This window comes from Cuculus canorus, chromosome 26 (assembly GCF_017976375.1).
Source record: "Cuculus canorus isolate bCucCan1 chromosome 26, bCucCan1.pri, whole genome shotgun sequence".
Classification (NCBI taxonomy): Eukaryota; Metazoa; Chordata; class Aves; order Cuculiformes; family Cuculidae; genus Cuculus; species Cuculus canorus.
The window spans coordinates 5275141-5291748 of record NC_071426.1 but is presented as its reverse complement, the minus strand read 5'-3'; the positions used below and the strand labels follow the sequence as shown (position 1 = coordinate 5291748).

Below are 16608 nucleotides of genomic sequence, written 5' to 3'. Positions count from 1 at the left end.
AGTCTGTATCCTTGAGCTCCAGCACGTCTCCCTCGCCTCGTTAGCCCCACAGAGCCGATACTGGCCCAGCCCAGGCACTGTGGGGCAGACCAAGAAGCTCTAGCTCCAGGGGAGGAGCTGCACGGTCTTCCCTTTCTCTGTTCCAGGAGAGGAGACAGCGCTCGGCTGTTCCCCACCACCCTCTGAGGGTAGAGTCAATCCTTCCCACCGCTGCGAGGCTACAGCCCCAGTCTGTGCTGCGGAGAGGCACGGGCAGCGAGGTTACCCCGCTCCACTCGTCCCCGCTAACCGGGTACTGAACCACCCGCATCTTCTCACCCTTTCAGTCACCCACTCCAACAATTTGCTGCACGGGAGCCGGAATCAGCTGCCCACAGTCTCACTCTTTTCCACTCTCCTCCCAAACTAAAGCTGTATAAAATTTACCTCACTAACCGATGAAAACACTACGTGTTCCAGGAGGCGCCCAACTGGATAAGAGTTTAAAAATACAGCCGCTAATCACAGATTCATGGGATGATTTGGGTTGGAAGGGATCTCAAAGCCCATCCAGTCCCACCCCTGCCATGGGCAGGGACACCTCCCACTGGATCAGGGGCTCCAAGCCCCATCCAGCCTGGCCTGGAACCCCTCCAGGGATGGAGCAGCCACCACTGCTCTGGGCAACCTGGGCCAGGGCCTCCCCACTCTCACAGCAAAACATTCCTTCCTCAGATGTCATCTCAATCGCCCCTCTTGCAGCTGAAAACCACTCCCCTCATCCTATCACTAATGCAACTTTCTGCACGGTGCGGCAGCTAAAAACATTTCTGGTTCAGTTTGTCAGCAGGCAAAAGGCTGCTCTCAGGAATAAACACACGACTGCTTGGGACCGTGGCAGAGGAGTTTGGGATCATCTTTCCAAAATTTATTTAACACCTTCTAAAACTTTTCACTGAACTTGGTTTCTTACATTGTTTCTATACACAGTCAGATTTGCTTTGTTATAATTGTCTTGAGGCTTATATAAAAATAAGCATTTAAAATGCCCGAAGAGTGATTTTTGCTTTAAAATTGTGCTACTGCACGTGACCCCCAAGACAGCAGAGAGACTCCTGGGAATGAGGGTACCCCAAGCAGTGTAAAAATATACATCAAAATAGACAAAAACTCTGTCCTCCAACGTGAAGGTCTGCTCCTGGGAATTATTAATTATTATAGTTGTACAGAATCGGAACTTCATTCTCTTCTGCTAAATATTTACAGCCCCTCCCATGTGCCTCCGCCCGCTCCAGCATTGCTGCAGCTTTGTCCTAAGGCGTCTTAATTCTAAGGCAAGAATTAATCACTGCTTTTCCCTGGGACACACAAAATGATGCTATGGGCACCCACGGCCCCAGGAGCGCTTGCCGACAGCCCTGAGGATGCCAAAGGGCCATGGAGTGACATCAGCTATTGCTGCTTACTTGATGGAAGGAGTTGGGATTGGTTTTGCCAGCGTCTCGCTGCGAATCACGCACCCCAGCGGTGCTCGAGCCGCGGTTTGCTGTCCCGGGACAATGCGAGGGGGCCCGACGTTATTTTACCCCGTGCTGCCACAGGGAACAGCGGCGCCTTCCAGAGCGATGAGGGCAGCGGGACAAAAGAAAAACCTCTCCTCAGGTCCTCCCAGCCTAATCCTGAAAGCTTCGCTGCTGCAGGGCCCGACTGCTCCCCGCGCTGCGCATCCCTGCCTTCTTAGTTTCCCTTTTGTCCTGGTGATGAATTCAGAATGCCCATCCTCAGGAATATGGGTGTCTCTCTCTCCAATCTACCCTAAAAAGAATTTAAATTAAAAAAATACCACGAGAGAAAAAGAAAATAAGTTCTCTATACCATTCTTCAGGGACATCGCAAGGTGAAGCCAAAACTAAGCAATATAACCCCCAGACTATGTACATACAAAGACATCAGATCTCTTGAAACATAAATATACAGTGTGTAAATCCAGGTGTCACCTAAAAGGTTGAAGACGCAGAACTATTTCACAGACAAAAAGCAAACCAAACTCACCGCGCCAAGCACAGACACACGGCCACGACGTGCGGATCTGCAGGGAAGAGAGCGACCCGGCCGGGTGGTGGTTCCTGTATCCGCACATGCACCTGGGAAGGGTGCCAGTGGTTTTCAGAGGTGCAACACAACCATACGGACATGCCACGTGACTACACTCTAGGGTGCAGGTGAGGTGAGAGGTCGGGAAATGGGATTAGACCCCGAGTCCCCAATTATTTCCAGGCACGTGCTCTGCTGGCGCCGTTAAAGGGGCGCCTCTAACTCGGAGCCAGCAGGTTCTTTAATATTGCTCACCAACAGAGATACCTGGTATCTCCCAGTGCAGACCCGGAACACGCCGGTTGGAATTCTGCACCCTGTGCTTGAAAAGTTACCATGACTTTCATGGAAATAATACAGCCTTGATCAGGGTAAAAGACTAACGGAGGTCTTTAGCCCAATCTTGGAGAGGTTTGCTTTCTACAGCATGGACACGCTACGACAGGCATAAATAGGTACCGGTTACTGTAAAGTGACAATGCAGTGTCTTAATTATTCCAGCATTACCCTTTCTGCTGTTTGGGAAGGTGGGAGAGTGGTTAGGAGATGTGGGGAGGAGAGCTGGTGTTTGATGGAGGCTGCAAGTGGAACAGGTCCAGCTCTAACTGGGAATGTAGGCAGACAGCCAAAAGACGCTTTGAGCTTTACTCGACACGCGGTTTTATGGCATGCAATGAAACTCCTACGACAGCTCTTTCTATAAAGTACACAGCATCTCCAGTCCCACTGGTGGTATCTCACGGGAACAAGTAAAGCCGAGAGTCTGCTTGCAAGGGGAGGCCTCGTATGTGTGTGTGTGCGGAGGGAGGGACCGGGGGTGGGGGGGGAAACGTCCTGTTCTGCTGAAACCAAGCTCTTCGGCAAACCTCCTTCCTCCTATCGCTGGCCAGCCTCCCGGATCCGGCAGGCCACCGCCGTGATGAGCGCTGCGCCCTTGCCGCTGCCATCTTCCGACTGGAGGAAGGTCACCTCGCACTTTGGAGACAACTGCTTCACTGTTTTGTGCATGACGGCGGAGAAGCTGCAGGGCACAGCGTGGGAAAGAAGAGCTGCTGGTGTAACTTGCCCTGGGCTGCAGGTGCCAACAGGGAACAACCCCCTGCACACACACCTGCAGAGCTGCCCCCAACAGCAGCTCCAGCAGGACTACAGACAATGGAGAAAGGTGGATGGATGGAGAGAGAGCTGCCAGGCTGGAGGCATCGGCAAGCACAGGCCTGCACGCTCCAGCTTCATGCTTAGGAATATGATTTAGCACTCGACAGGTACAACTGGGTTGATGATCTCAAAGGTTTTTTCCAACCAAACAATTCTATGATTTCCTGATGCTCTCAGACCACAACCTCCTCTGCAAGGCCCAGGGGCTGCCTGTAAGGTGTCCTGTCCAGGTCCTGGAGAAACGTTGTGGCAAAAGACTATATCAGGAACAGACAAGGATGAAAAGGAAGTTAAAGCTGTTCGAGGGGACTGCACGATCACGAAAAGGGGCAAAGAGCCTTTTGGGGGCTGTGGGGAAACTTGGCGAACTGTCCTTAATACTTTACAAGCGCTGAAGGCGGAGTCAAAAGTCGCCGCTGCCGCTGTGCGCGCCACAGCCCCCCCCAATCCCCCGGCTGAACCTCATCGCACCACGAGTCGTACGAGTGCTTTCTTTGGGGTGAGCCAGAATTACCCAATGAAAGGAATGACTGGGAAAGTTTGTACCGGCGTCTGCGAGCTCTTAAATCCGACTGTAAAAAGGGGGAATGCGTCTGAGGACATAAACGGCCCCGTTGCGCCGCAGGCACCCGATGTTCACCCATCAGAGGGCGGAAGTGCAATGACACAGGAACCGGAAGTGCCCACAGTAGCGGCTGCGCTGATCAAGTGCGGGGCGGCCCGAGCTGTCGGGCTGGCGAGGAATCAGAGGAGGAAGAAGGTGCCACGAAAATGCTGTAACAACCAAGGACTGCTACCTGTTAAACAATTGCAGATGACACTAAGCTGGGAGGAAGTGTGGATCTGCTGGAGGGTAGGGAGGCTCTGCAAAGGGATCTGAACAGGCTGGACCGCTGGGCCGAGGCCAATGGCATGAGGTTCAACAAGGCCAAATGCCGGGTCCTGCACTTGGGGCACAACAACCCTGTGCAGCTACAGACTGGGGGAAGAGTGGCTGGAGAGCTGCACGGAGGAGAAGGACCTGGGGGTGATGGTTGACAGCGACTGACCATGAGCCAGCAGTGTGCCCAGGGGGCCAAGAAGGCCAACGGCATCTTGGCTTGGATCAGAAATGGGGTCACCAGCAGGTCCAGGGAGGGGATTCTCCCTCTGTACTCGGCGCTGGTGAGACCGCACCTCGAATACTGTGTTCAGTTCTCGGCCCCTCACCACGAGAAGGATGTTGAGGCTCTGGAGCGTGTCCAGAGAAGAACAACAAAGCTGGTGAGGGGCTGGAGAACAAGTCTGACGAGGAGCGGCTGAGAGAGCTGGGGTTGTTTAGCCTGGAGAAGAGGAGGCTGAGGGGAGACCTTATTACTCTCTACGACTACCTGAAAGGAGGTTGTGGAGAGGAGGGAGCTGGGCTCTTCTCCCAAGTGACAAGGGACAGGACAAGAGGGAATGGCCTGAAGCTCCGCCAGGGGAGGTTCAGGTTGGATATCAGAAAAAAAATTCTTCACAGAAAGAGTCATTGGGCACTGGCAGAGGCTGCCCAGGGAGGGGGTTGAGTCGCCTTCCCTGGAGGTGTTTAAGGAACGGGTGGATGAAGTGCTGAGGGACATGGTTTAGGGAGTGTTAGGAATGGTTGGACTCGATGATCCAGTGGGTCCTTTCCAACCTGGTGATTCTGTGAATTGATACAAACATTATCTTATATGTGCATATTGTAAGTGTTGTATGTGTTCGGTACCGTGTATAGTTTAAATATTCATACCATCGTGCTATTCTTATTGACTGGTCGTAAACAATATTGTATGGGTATATTAAGCCAGCTCTCAAAAGAGTGGTTCTGTGTGTGTATGCGTGTGTGTGTTTAAAGCGCTTTAAACAGTTGTAAGATTTGCAAATTGGGTTTTGGTTATAGGAGCTTGAGCCTCTGTTTGTTTCGATTAATCTTAAAAATGCAACTCTGAGACCTTTCAATCTCAAACGTCCACTAAGCCAGCAAACAGGTAGATTTACCTGGGACCTTTGAAGTGAAAGGCTGCAGAGAACACAATTTCAAACTGAAAAAAAAAAAATATACAAAAAGAACGTAGACAATAGAAAAAGAAAATGGAAAAAAACCCAGCCCTATAGCTGTGTGTGAGTTTCCCCACCACCCTATTCCCCCCACAGCCCTGTGGCTGTGTGTGAGGTTTCCCCCCCCCCCATTCCTCCCCGCCCTTATTCCTGATATGTGAAGGTTTTTTGTTTTGTTTCAGCTTGGCAGTCCTTATCTTTCTCTAGGGGAGTAACAATTTATGAAGAACACTCTGCATTCCAGTGTCCGTTATAAGAACCGTTTGATGAACTGGCACTGCAGACACTGAGGGATATGCTGAGAGATAAAGGACTTGTTGTTGCACCTGAAAAAGTACAAAGGTTGGCTCTGTGGAAGTATTTGGGCTGGCGCATTTCTGATGCCCAAATCCCACCACAGAAAATCGAACTGACGACCAGTTTACGTGCTGTTAAAGATGTTCAAACGTTGTTAGGGAATATTCAATGGGTCCACCGTTGTGTGGACATTTCCAACTCTGATATTGCTCCCTTGACTGTGTTGTTGCACAGTGCTGACACAGCCTCCAAAACTGAGCTTACTGCAGATCAAAGGACTCTTTTACAAAAAATCAGTTGTCGCTTACAAAATATCTTGGTCATCTTGGAAGATCCTGAATTTACCGATATCGCTTTTGGTTTGTAGCAATAGTGAATCCCCGTATGCAGTCATCTGTCAATGGCAAAACAAAAGAGGGGAATCTGGGAAGGACAGAGACCTGAATGACCCTGCCATTGCCAGTAGTAAGAGAACTGATAAAGATGAATCATTCTGGGTATTGGAATGGGTGTTTCTGGGTGTGCAGCCAAAAACGAGCATTCAAACCAGACCCGAAGCTGTGGCAGAGTTAGTACGAAAAGGCAGATCTCGAATTATTGAGATCAGTGGTCAAGAACCTGCAGACACTAGCATTCCAGTTAATGCTGTAGACCTAGAGTGGTGGTTACGAAATGTAATACCACTATTCAGGAAGCCCTATTAGGATTTGAAGGACAAATACATTTGCAGCAGCCGCAAGGGAAAAAAGTGGCAGATATTGTCACGAAATCAGTGGCTGGAGAGAACGAAAGTCAGTATGCAACCACCGGTGGATGGCCTTACTGTATATACTGAGGCCGGAAAACGACTGCATGGTGCTGTTTGTGTATGGCACGAACGTGCTGAATGGCACAAGCATATTTTGGAGGGACAGCCCCAAGATTCTTTACAGACCTTAGAATTAACTGCTGTTGGTTGGGCCCTGTTGAATTGGCTAACCACCCCTCTTAATGTTGTAACGGACTCGTATGTAGCAGGAGTAGTCCCAAGATTAGAGGATGCTCTTCTAAGACAACTAACCCAAGATTAGGAGCATTGTTTGTGCAATTACGCTCCACGCTTCAACCACGCACAGAGCCTTGTTATGTTGTTATTCATGTGCGAAGTCATCAACTTGACGCAGGACTAGGAAGGGGTAATCAGGTAGCAGATAGCTTCGTTAGTCCAGCTCAGCATATGCCCCCTATGGATAAATTTTGTCTAGCAAGACAGAGTCACGACCAATTTCACCAGAATGCCAAAGGATTAAAACGACAGTATGGCTTAACAGAGAATGAAGCCCGTAGTATTGTACAAGCCTGTCCAAGATGTGGAAATCACGGTCCAGGAATAGGGATCGGAGTTAACCCTAAAGGACTAAAGTCCTCAGAGCTTTGGCAAAGGGATGTCACTCACATTGGGGAATTTGGAAGACTAAAATATGTTCACGTGACAATCGATACCTTTTCAAAATTTGTATGGGCAACCGCATTACCTGGTGAGAAAGCACAACATGTGTGTAAACACCTGTGTGTAAAAACATGTGTGTTGTCCTGCTTTGCTGTAATGGGGGTGCCTGAGACCATAAAAACAGATAATGGGCCTGCCTATACTAGTCAAAAGACGAGGGTCTTTTTGTCCAAGTGGGGAGTACAACATATCACAGGAATCCCGCACTCTCCCACTGGGCAGGCTTTAGTGGAGCGAACTCATCAAGTGTTGAAAGATTATTTACAAAGACAAAAAGACACTGAAATGGACGTGCAAATGAGATTGAATAAGGTTTTGTTCACATTAAACTATTTGTGTTTAATGAGTGATAGAGAAGAGCCACCGGTGATAATACATCATCAAAGTATAAGGTTGAATGAAAAGACAATTATCGCCAGCTTTCGAGTATTATATAGAGATCCAGTAACAGGAATATGGAAAGGACCTGTTGCTGTAATATTTAATGGTCGAGGATATATGTGTGTTTCCACAGAAGGTGGTCCTAGGTGGATACCAGCAAAAAGCATTCGACCCTATCTACAGACATCATCAGAATGTGATCAACGGCCTACACAAGAAGATCCTGCACAGGAATGAATGAAGAAAGCTGTAATTGTGGGAATTGTGATCCTTGGGTGTTGCATAATTGCGGTGACCGTGATAATAATCAGTGGCCCTGTAATACGGACTATTAAGGATCAAAATTGGAAGAAAGTAAAAGAAAACTGTAGGCATTCTTGTAAATGGAAACGGTATCAAAAATGAGGCAGTTTGGCTGTGTTTAGTATGTTTAAAACTAGTCATTGCAGTCAACCACCTAGCATTGTTTGATCTGCGACAAAATGTATGGGTTACTCTTGTACAAGTCTTGAACATTACTAGTTTTGTGCCAGTTTGGCGACCCCAAGCTTACCATTTGTGACTTGTCTTATAGGAGTTCCCATAAAAAAAAAAATAAAAAAATTTTTTTTTTTTTAACTTTAATCAAACAATGCAAGAGTTGAAGTCACAGTTTAACATCACTAGTAACCTACCCTTTCGATGGGAAAACAAGAGCGAAGCATTCGATAAATATGATAATTGGGATAACAAACTTCCAATTGGATCCGAACCACAAGAACTTCAACTTGTGGATTCATTGAATGCTACGTATTGTTTTTTGGTTTTTTTTTTTTTTGTTTTTATAGGTTTAGCATCGTGGTCTGAGGTATAGAAGGAAACAAGACTAGCGGACCAAGCAGCACCAACAATAATTAATCCCATGGGTACAGCAGTGATTGGGAGCGGAAACGGTGCAACATTACAATACGAAATAAAACTCACTCCGCTCCTGGCACTGCATTACCAAGACGATTACCACCAGGATACCTTTCGATCTGTGGTAATCGAGCGTGGGCAGGCATGCCCTCTAACCCGAAGGGTGGACCACGTACCCTTGGTCAGCCCAGTTTGGGCGTTCCATATCATCCTCCAAATCAAACTCATCCCACAAGGTGGAAAAGAGACCTGAATTATGGAATTCTTGGGAAAGATTTTTGCATTTCTTTTGCTATCAAGAGTCGCAGCCATAAAAGCGCATAAAAACTTAGAAGAATTATTTTGTTGGGTAGTGAAGCAAGCCAACATGACAAGTCGAATTTTGTCTGAACTGGCTGCAGCAATAAATTTTTCTTCTTTTTTTTTGTTATTGGCGCATGGTCATGGCTGTGATGATTTTGACCTAGGTCTCTCCTTTTTTTCTTTTCTTTGATTTGAATGGATTATCCAACTGGTTCGGATTGACTGGTTGGCTTAGGAGCGTATTAATGTTGTTGATAGTTATACTTGTAGAAATAGTTCTTTTCAGTTGTGTAAGGTTATGTCTAAGACAAATGCTATCACGAATAACAAATGAACCCTGGCTTGTTCAAAACAAAAAGGGGGAATTGTGGAAGAATGGCTCATGATTTAATAGCAGTGAACAATCCAGGGTTTGCTGTCTGTAGCTAGGCCTGACCTTGAGATAAGATAAAAGGGAGTAGAATACAAGAATGTGGAATCCAGCACGGGAAAGTCCTGAAGAGTTGTGATGAGAACTTTGTATCTGCCCCTTTTGCGTGCTCAAGAGCGTCTGGCCAGTTGCGTGACAGCATAAGGCGCGTGAACAGCGGGACATAACCAATTAGGATTTGTTTTGTTAGCGCGTGCACTATTGGGATAAGTCTATAAGAAGTGTAAGGTGCATGAATAAAGGAGAACAATCATACTCATATTGAGACTCCATCGTTACTCCGGGTCCGCCTCCCACTCCAACAGCCACCAAAGAGCCCAGGAGCCCTCTAGCGATGGCACAGCCACTGTCACAGCAGTCAAGAGAATTATAGAACCATTTCAGTTTGAAGGGACCTCAAAGCCCATCCAGTTCCACCCACTGGATGATGCAGACACTGGATCCGGGGCTCCAAGGCCCATCCAACCTGGCCTTGAACACCTCCAGGGACAGGGCAGCCACGACTTCTCTGGCCAACCAGAAATGCACCAACGTGCATTTCCAGTGGTCTTGCTGGAACAGGTTGCCTGGAGAGATTGTGGAGTCTCTATCCTTGGAGGTCTTCAAAATTATTGGGCAACTGGCTCTAGGTGGCCCTGCTTGAGCAGGGGTATCGGACCCAATGAACTCCAGAGGTCCATTCCAACCTCAACTAGTCCATGCCTCTGTAATTCCATATGCAACTGGACAGGAAGAAGGTGGGCGATTTATGCAGGTGTAGTGACACTGGCTGGAAGACCACTCTGGATTTCTTTATTGTATTTCCCCTCTTTCTGGTCTTGCAGCTGCCCCGGGAGAAGGAGGCCCTGCAGACACAGATGTTTGGGCTGCCAGCTACCAAGGACAAGAGGTGGGCACGTAGAGTCCAGCATCTGGGGAGGAACAGCCCCTGCACCAGGACAGGTTGGGGATGACCTGGAAAGCAGCTATCAGTACTGCCCATTCCAAGGCAGAGTCGCCCGTCCCGGCTGTTCCGAGGCCGGTGTTATCGGTGCCGGCTGTTCCAAGGTGGGGGTCACCAATACTAGCAGTCCCCAAGCTGTGCTTAACAGTAACAGCCTCTCCAAGGTGCCATTAGCAGTACCGGCCGTTTCGAGGCGGCGGTTACCGTCACGCGTCATTCCGAGGCGGCAGTTACCTGTCCCGGCCGTTCCGAAGCAGACGCTGCCGGTGCCGGTGCAAGTAGCGGGCGCTGCCGAGGCACAGCCGCCGGTTCCGGCCGGAGCTCCCGGTCCCCGGGCCCGTTCCGGGGCGATGGGGGGGCTGATCAGCCGTGTGCTGTGGGGCACAAGGCGAGGGAGGAAGCGGGAGCGCAGCGAGAGAGACGACAGCGACGACGGCAGAGGGCAGCACAGCCGGTGCGGGCAGGGAAGGGGCGGTGTGGGGAGCGGCGCCGGGGCAGAAGGGGCGCTGCAGGGTCGGGTGGGCGCAGGGGAGCGGAGAGAAGGGGCGAGGGGGCGCTGCGGGGCCGGGGAAGCGGTGCGGTGGGAGGAGGGGCGTGCGGGGCCGGCAGCGGCAGCGAAGGAGCGGTGGAGGGTCGCTGGGTGTGGGGAGAAGGGGAGTGCGGGGCCGGGGGACGATGCGGGGAGAAGGGGCGAGAAGCCGGGGGGGAAGGGGCGAGAAGCGGGGGGGGAAGGGGCGAGAAGTGGGGGGGGAAGGGGCGAGAAGTGGGGGGAGAAGGGGCGAGAAGTGGGGGGGGAAGGGGCGGAGCGGTTTGCGGCAACGACCGCGCCGTGCGGGGCGAGGAGAGGGAGACGCGGGGGAGCGGGGTCGGACCGCGCGGGGAGAAGAGGCGAGGAGCGAGGAAGGAGTGAGGAAGTGCAGAGAAGGCTGGGAAAGGGGCGGTGCGGGCAGCGGGAGGCGGGGAGAAGAGGCGGGGAGCGGAGAAGGGGGGGGGAGAGGGGAGAAGAGGCGAGAAGAGGGGAGAAGGGGCGAGGAGGGGAGAAGGGGCGAGGAGGGGAGAAGGGGCGAGGAGAGGGGAGAAGAGGCGAGGAGGGGAGAAGGGGCGAGGAGAGGGGAGAAGAGGCGAGGAGGGGAGAAGGGGCGAGGAGGGGAGAAGGGGCGAGGAGGGGAGAAGGGGCGAGGAGAGGGGAGAAGAGGCGAGGAGGGGAGAAGGGGCGAGGAGAGGGGAGAAGGGGCGAGGAGGGGAGAAGGGGCGAGGAGAGGGGAGAAGGGGCGAGGAGGGGAGAAGGGGCGAGGAGGGGAGAAGAGGCGAGGAGAGGGGAGAAGGGGCGAGGAGGGGAGAAGGGGCGAGGAGGGGAGAAGGGGCGAGGAGAGGGGAGAAGGGGCGAGGAGGGGAGAAGGGGCGAGGAGAGGGGAGAAGGGGCGAGGAGGGGAGAAGGGGCGAGGAGGGGAGAAGAGGCGAGGAGAGGGGAGAAGAGGCGAGGAGGGGAGAAGAGGCGAGGAGAGGAGAGAAGAGGCGAGGAGGGGAGAAGGGGCGAGGAGGGGAGAAGAGGCGAGGAGAGGGGAGAAGAGGCGAGGAGGGGAGAAGGGGCGAGGAGAGGGGAGAAGGGGCGAGGAGAGGGGAGAAGGGGCGAGGAGGGGAGAAGAGGCGAGGAGGGGAGAAGGGGCGAGGAGAGGGGAGAAGAGGCGAGGAGAGGGGAGAAGAGGCGAGGAGGAGAGGAGAAGAGGCGAGGAGAGGGGAGAAGGGGCGAGGAGAGGGGAGAAGGGGCGAGGAGGGGAGAAGAGGCGAGGAGGGGAGAAGAGGCGAGGAGAGGGGAGAAGAGGCGAGGAGGGGAGAAGGGGCGAGGAGAGGGGAGAAGGGGCGAGGAGGGGAGAAGAGGCGAGGAGGGGAGAAGGGGCGAGGAGAGGGGAGAAGAGTCGAGGAGAGGGGAGAAGAGGCGAGGAGGAGAGGGGAGAAGGGGCGAGGAGAGGGGAGAAGGGGCGAGGAGAGGGGAGAAGGGGCGAGGAGAGGGGAGAAGAGTCGAGGAGAGGGGAGAGGAGTCGAGGAGTGGGGAAGGGGAGAAGAGGCGGGGAGCGGAGAAGAGGCTGGAGGTGGGGAAGGGGCGGTGCGGTGGAAGGGGGCGGTGCGGGGAGCGGGAGGCGGTGAGAAGGGGCGGTGAGAAGGGGCGGTGAGAGGGGAAGGCGAGAGGGGAAGGCGAGAGGGGAAGGCGCGAGGGGAAGGCGCGAGGGAGGCGCGAAGCTTTGAGGAGGGGGGGGCGGGGTAGTGCGGGGTGAGGAGCGGCCGTGGGAGGCGGGTGAGGGGGTCTGTGCGGTGGGGAGGAGGTGAGCTGAGGGGAGGGAGGAGGGGGAGAGCGGGGAGGAAGGATGAGAGGGGAGGAGGGGGAGGGGGGGTGAGGGGAGAGGAGGGGAGAGGGGGGTAAGGGGGTGAGGGGAGGTGAGGGGGTAGGAGGGGAGAGGGGGGTAAGGGGGTGAGGGGAGGTGAGGGGGTAGGAGGGGGCGGGGTAGTGCGGGGCGAGGAGCGGCCGTGGGATGCGGGGGGGGGGGCGTGCAGTGTGGGGGAAGGGGGGGGGGGGCTGTGCGGGTAGGGGGGTGAGACAGAGATGCGGGGCTTGGGGGGGGTCGTGCAGGGCGAGGGGTGGTGCGGTGGGAAGGGGCGGTGCGGACTCGGAGCAGGGAATGAGGGGAATGGGGGGAAGGAGCTGGGGGGGGACACACACACCAGAGCCCACATGAACAGGAGCCGCGGTGGAAGGGTCTGGGGGGGCGGGGGGGGAGGTTGTTGGGGCTGTTGTTCCTCAGCAGCAGCAAACGAGGTGTGTGTGGGGGGGTGGTATGGGGAGAACCCTCTGCCCGGCGCTTGGTCCAGAGGGTGGGTTCCAAACCAGAGAGGAGTGAAGGAGTGATCCCTGTCTGCCTGTTTGTGTAGGAAAAGGTTTAAAAGGACCTCCGAGTACATTTATGAGGAGCTGTTTCTGAGTGGCAATGGCAGCGACATCAAAATCCGTGCCCTGGGAAAAGAGTGGAACCTGCACAAGGTGTATCTGTGCCAGGTGAGCAGCTGCCGTCGCGCTTGCCAGAGAAATTGCGGTTTTAATAAAAGGTTGTCCAGTAAATCACAGAATCACAGAGTGGTTTGGGTTGGAAGGGACCTCAAAGCCCATCCAGTCCCACCCCACTGCCATGGGCAGGGACACCTCCCACTGGATCAGGGGCTCCAAGCCCCATCCAGCCTGGCCTGGAACCCCTCCAGGGATGGGGCAGCCACCACCGCTTTGGGCAACCTGGGCCAGGGCCTCCCCACCCTCAGAGGGAAACATTTCTTCCTCAGATGTCATCTCAATCTCCCCTCTTGCAGCCAAAAATTGCTCCCCCTTGTCCTGTCCCTGCACTCCCTGATCAAGAACCTCTCCTCAGCTTTCCTGGAGTCCCTTTCCATACTGGAAGCTGCTCTAAGGTCTCCCCAGAGCCTTCTCTTCTCCAGGCTGAATAACCCCAGCTCTCCCAGTCTGCCCTCCTACTTGAGATTTTTCCTTTTTTCTCTTTTTTGTTTTACATTTCTGATGCAGTTAAACATCACGTTTTCAATAGTAATGTTAGGAAGCATAGCTGTAACTTTGTGTTTGAAAAGCCCTCACTTCTGTCTTTTGCCATTTAAATTTTTAATCTATTGATCTTAACCTTGGCACATCCTTTGCAAACAGTCCTTTGGTGTCCTGAGAACGCGTTCTTGTTTGCTAAGCAAATGGCTGAGTCTCTAGTCTTGTTAATATTATTGCAGAGCCCAGAAAGCATTTCCAGAGTGAATTGGTAAAGCACATAGTGACCCAGGGCACTTTCACTGTCCGATGGAACTCGAGTGTAGGAACCTTAGGTCTCTGTATTTTTTACGCAGCCTTTGTCTTTGAATGAAGGCTCTCTTGCTGTTTTATTGCACAGAAGCTCTGAAAAGGAATGAATCTTAGTGCTCCTCTGCAAAAAAATGGTGCTGTTTCCACAGGTGTTTTATTTTGGGCTTGTGAGAGGGTGAAGTTCTCTGTGTTACTTTCTGTGTTTTGGGAGCAAAGAGGTGCTGCTATCTTGAGTCATGTGACAGGAGCAGGGAGAAGCCACACCTTTGTCTTGAAATATCTGATTCCATTATGCTGTTGGTTGTAAAGTGGGAGCCTGAGCCTGGAAGAATCCATTTGAAGCAAGAAGAGTAAAAGGTCATCCAGTTCCATCCCCTGCCCAAGGACACCTCCCACTGGATCAGGGGCTCCAAGCCCCATCCAACCTGGCCTTGAACCCCTCCAGGGATGGGGCAGTCACAGCTTCCCTGGGCAACATGTTCCAGTGTCTAACCACTCTCACGGTGAAGAAATTCTTCCTAATGTCCAGTCTAAATCTGCCCCTCTCCAGTTTATACCCGTTCCCCGTCATCCTGTCACCACAAGCCTTTATGAATAGTCCCTCTCCAGTTTTCTTGTAGCCCCTTCATGTACTGGAAGGTCGCTATAAGATCTCCTCGGAGCCTTCTCTTCTCGAGGCTGAACAACCCCAACTCTCTCAGCCTGTCTCTCTCAGCCTCTCCTCATATGGGAGGTGCTCCAGCCCTCAGATCATCTTTGTAGCCTCCTCTGGACCCGTTCCAACAGCTCCATCTCCTTCTTACGTTGAGGATTCCAGAACTGGACACAATTCTCCAGATGAGGTCTCACAAGAGAGGAATAGAGGGACAGAATCCCCTCCCTCGCCCTGCTGGCCACGCTGCTTTGGATGCAGCCCAGGCCACGGTTGGTTTCTGGGCTGCGAGCGCACGTTGCCGGCTCATGTTGATCTTCTTATTGACCGGCGCCCCAAGTCCTTCTCTGCAGGGCAGCTCTCAGTCACATCATCTCCCATCGTGTACTGAGATGAGGGATTGCCCTGACCCCGGTGTAGGACCTTGCACTTGGCCTTGTTGAACCTCTTGAGGTTCTCACAGCCCCCACTTCTCCAGCCTGTCCAGGTCCCTCTGGATGACATCCCATCCTTCCGGTGTGGCAACTGCCCCACTCAGCTTGATGTCGTCTGCAAACCTGCTGAGGGTGCACTCAATCTCGGTGTCTATATCATTGATAAGGATATTAAACAGCACCAGTCCCAGTATGGACCCCTGAGGGACACCACTTGTCAGGGATCTCCATCTGGACTTTGAGCCACTGACCACTACTCTCTGAATACGACCATGCAACCAGTTTCTTATCCACTGTACCATCCACCCATCAAATCCCTATCCCTCCAATTTAGAGAGAAGGATGTTATGGGGACTGTGTCAAAGGCTTTACTGAAGTCCGGATAGATCACATCCATCGATTTATCAGTGCTGTGATTCCAGTGCCGGTACAGAAATTACCTGGGAACTGTCATTGCTCTCCTGTAGGAAAAAGCGTTTTATTTTGCGGGTGTTGGAACCTGTTAAAGATCACAACAAGAGGGCAGGGAGGTCATTTGGCTGTAGCCAAGGACTGACCCACGGCCGCCTCTGGCTAGGGCTAAGGGTAGGTTGGAGCAGGTGGGTGCGGCTGCATTTCTCCTCCGCCCCATTGACCCTCTGCAGGGAACGGAGGATGGCAGCGGGCTAGGTGCTCAGACCGAGGGTGCACAGCATCCTAGGGGGGCTGGTGCCGCTTCAGCCCTGGCTGTGCCTGGCGATGGTGTTTTTAGTCATCGTCGTTGCGATTCTGTTGTTGGAATCATAGAATCACGGAATGGTTTAGGTTGGAAGGGACCTCAAAGCCCATCCAGTTCTACCCCCTGCCATGGGCAGGGACACCTCCAGCTGGATCAGGGGCTCCAAGCCCTATCTAACCTGGCCTGGAACACTTCCAGGGATGGGGCAGCCACCACTGCTCTGGGCAACCTGGGCCAGTGGCTCACTAACCTCATTGTGAAGAATTTCTTCCTAATGTTTAGTCTAAATCTTCTCCCTTCCAATTTAAAGCCATTTTCTCTCCTTCTGTTGTTCTATGCCCTTGTAAAAAGTCCCTCCCCAGCTTTCCTGGAGCCCCTTTCAGTCCTGGAAGCTGCTCTAGAGTCTCCTCAGAGCCTTCTCCTCTCTGCCTGAGTAACTCCAACTCTCTCAGCCAGTCCTCATAGCAGAGGTGCTCCAGCCCTCTGATCATCTTTGTAGCCTCCTCTGGACCCATTCCGACAGTTCCATCTCCTTCTTACATTGGGGGTTCCAGAACTGGACACAGGGCTCCAGGTGGGGCCTCACAAGAGAGGAGCAGAGGGGCAGAATCCCCTCCCTTGACCTGTTCGACTTGTTGCTACGTCTCGAGTTGGTGAAGCTTGTCCTGAAAACTTAGTGTGGGTTGATGACTAAAACTGAGTATTAAATCACTTTTGAACAGAATTTGAAAGTTGGGAATTGGTTTTGGCGAGGCCTGATTGTACCAGTGATGGTCTTGTGAGGTGGAATTTTGTGGCGGAGTTACCGATCATGTCCGTCAGATTTGTATCTCAATTCATGCTCTGTCATTGGAACTCTGTTGCTGTAGGTAAAATGCTTCTGTAGGTTAAAAATAACACTCCATGAAATGAGGACTTCTCTGCC

At 52.6% G+C, this 16608-nt stretch overlaps 1 protein-coding gene across 1 annotated transcript in view; it reads left to right on the top strand.

Moving 5' to 3' along the window:
* The first annotated feature begins 3748 nt into the window (after positions 1-3748).
* The window catches only part of LOC128854648 (germ cell-less protein-like 1), a 31869-nt gene continuing 19009 nt past the window's right edge, over positions 3749-16608 (top strand). The window contains exons 1-5 of the mRNA XM_054088781.1: positions 3749-3991; positions 9914-9978; positions 10181-10689; positions 12310-12325; positions 12958-13081. Coding sequence (XP_053944756.1) covers positions 3749-3991; positions 9914-9978; positions 10181-10689; positions 12310-12325; positions 12958-13081 — 957 coding nt within the window. The remainder of the gene's footprint in view (positions 3992-9913; positions 9979-10180; positions 10690-12309; positions 12326-12957; positions 13082-16608) is intronic.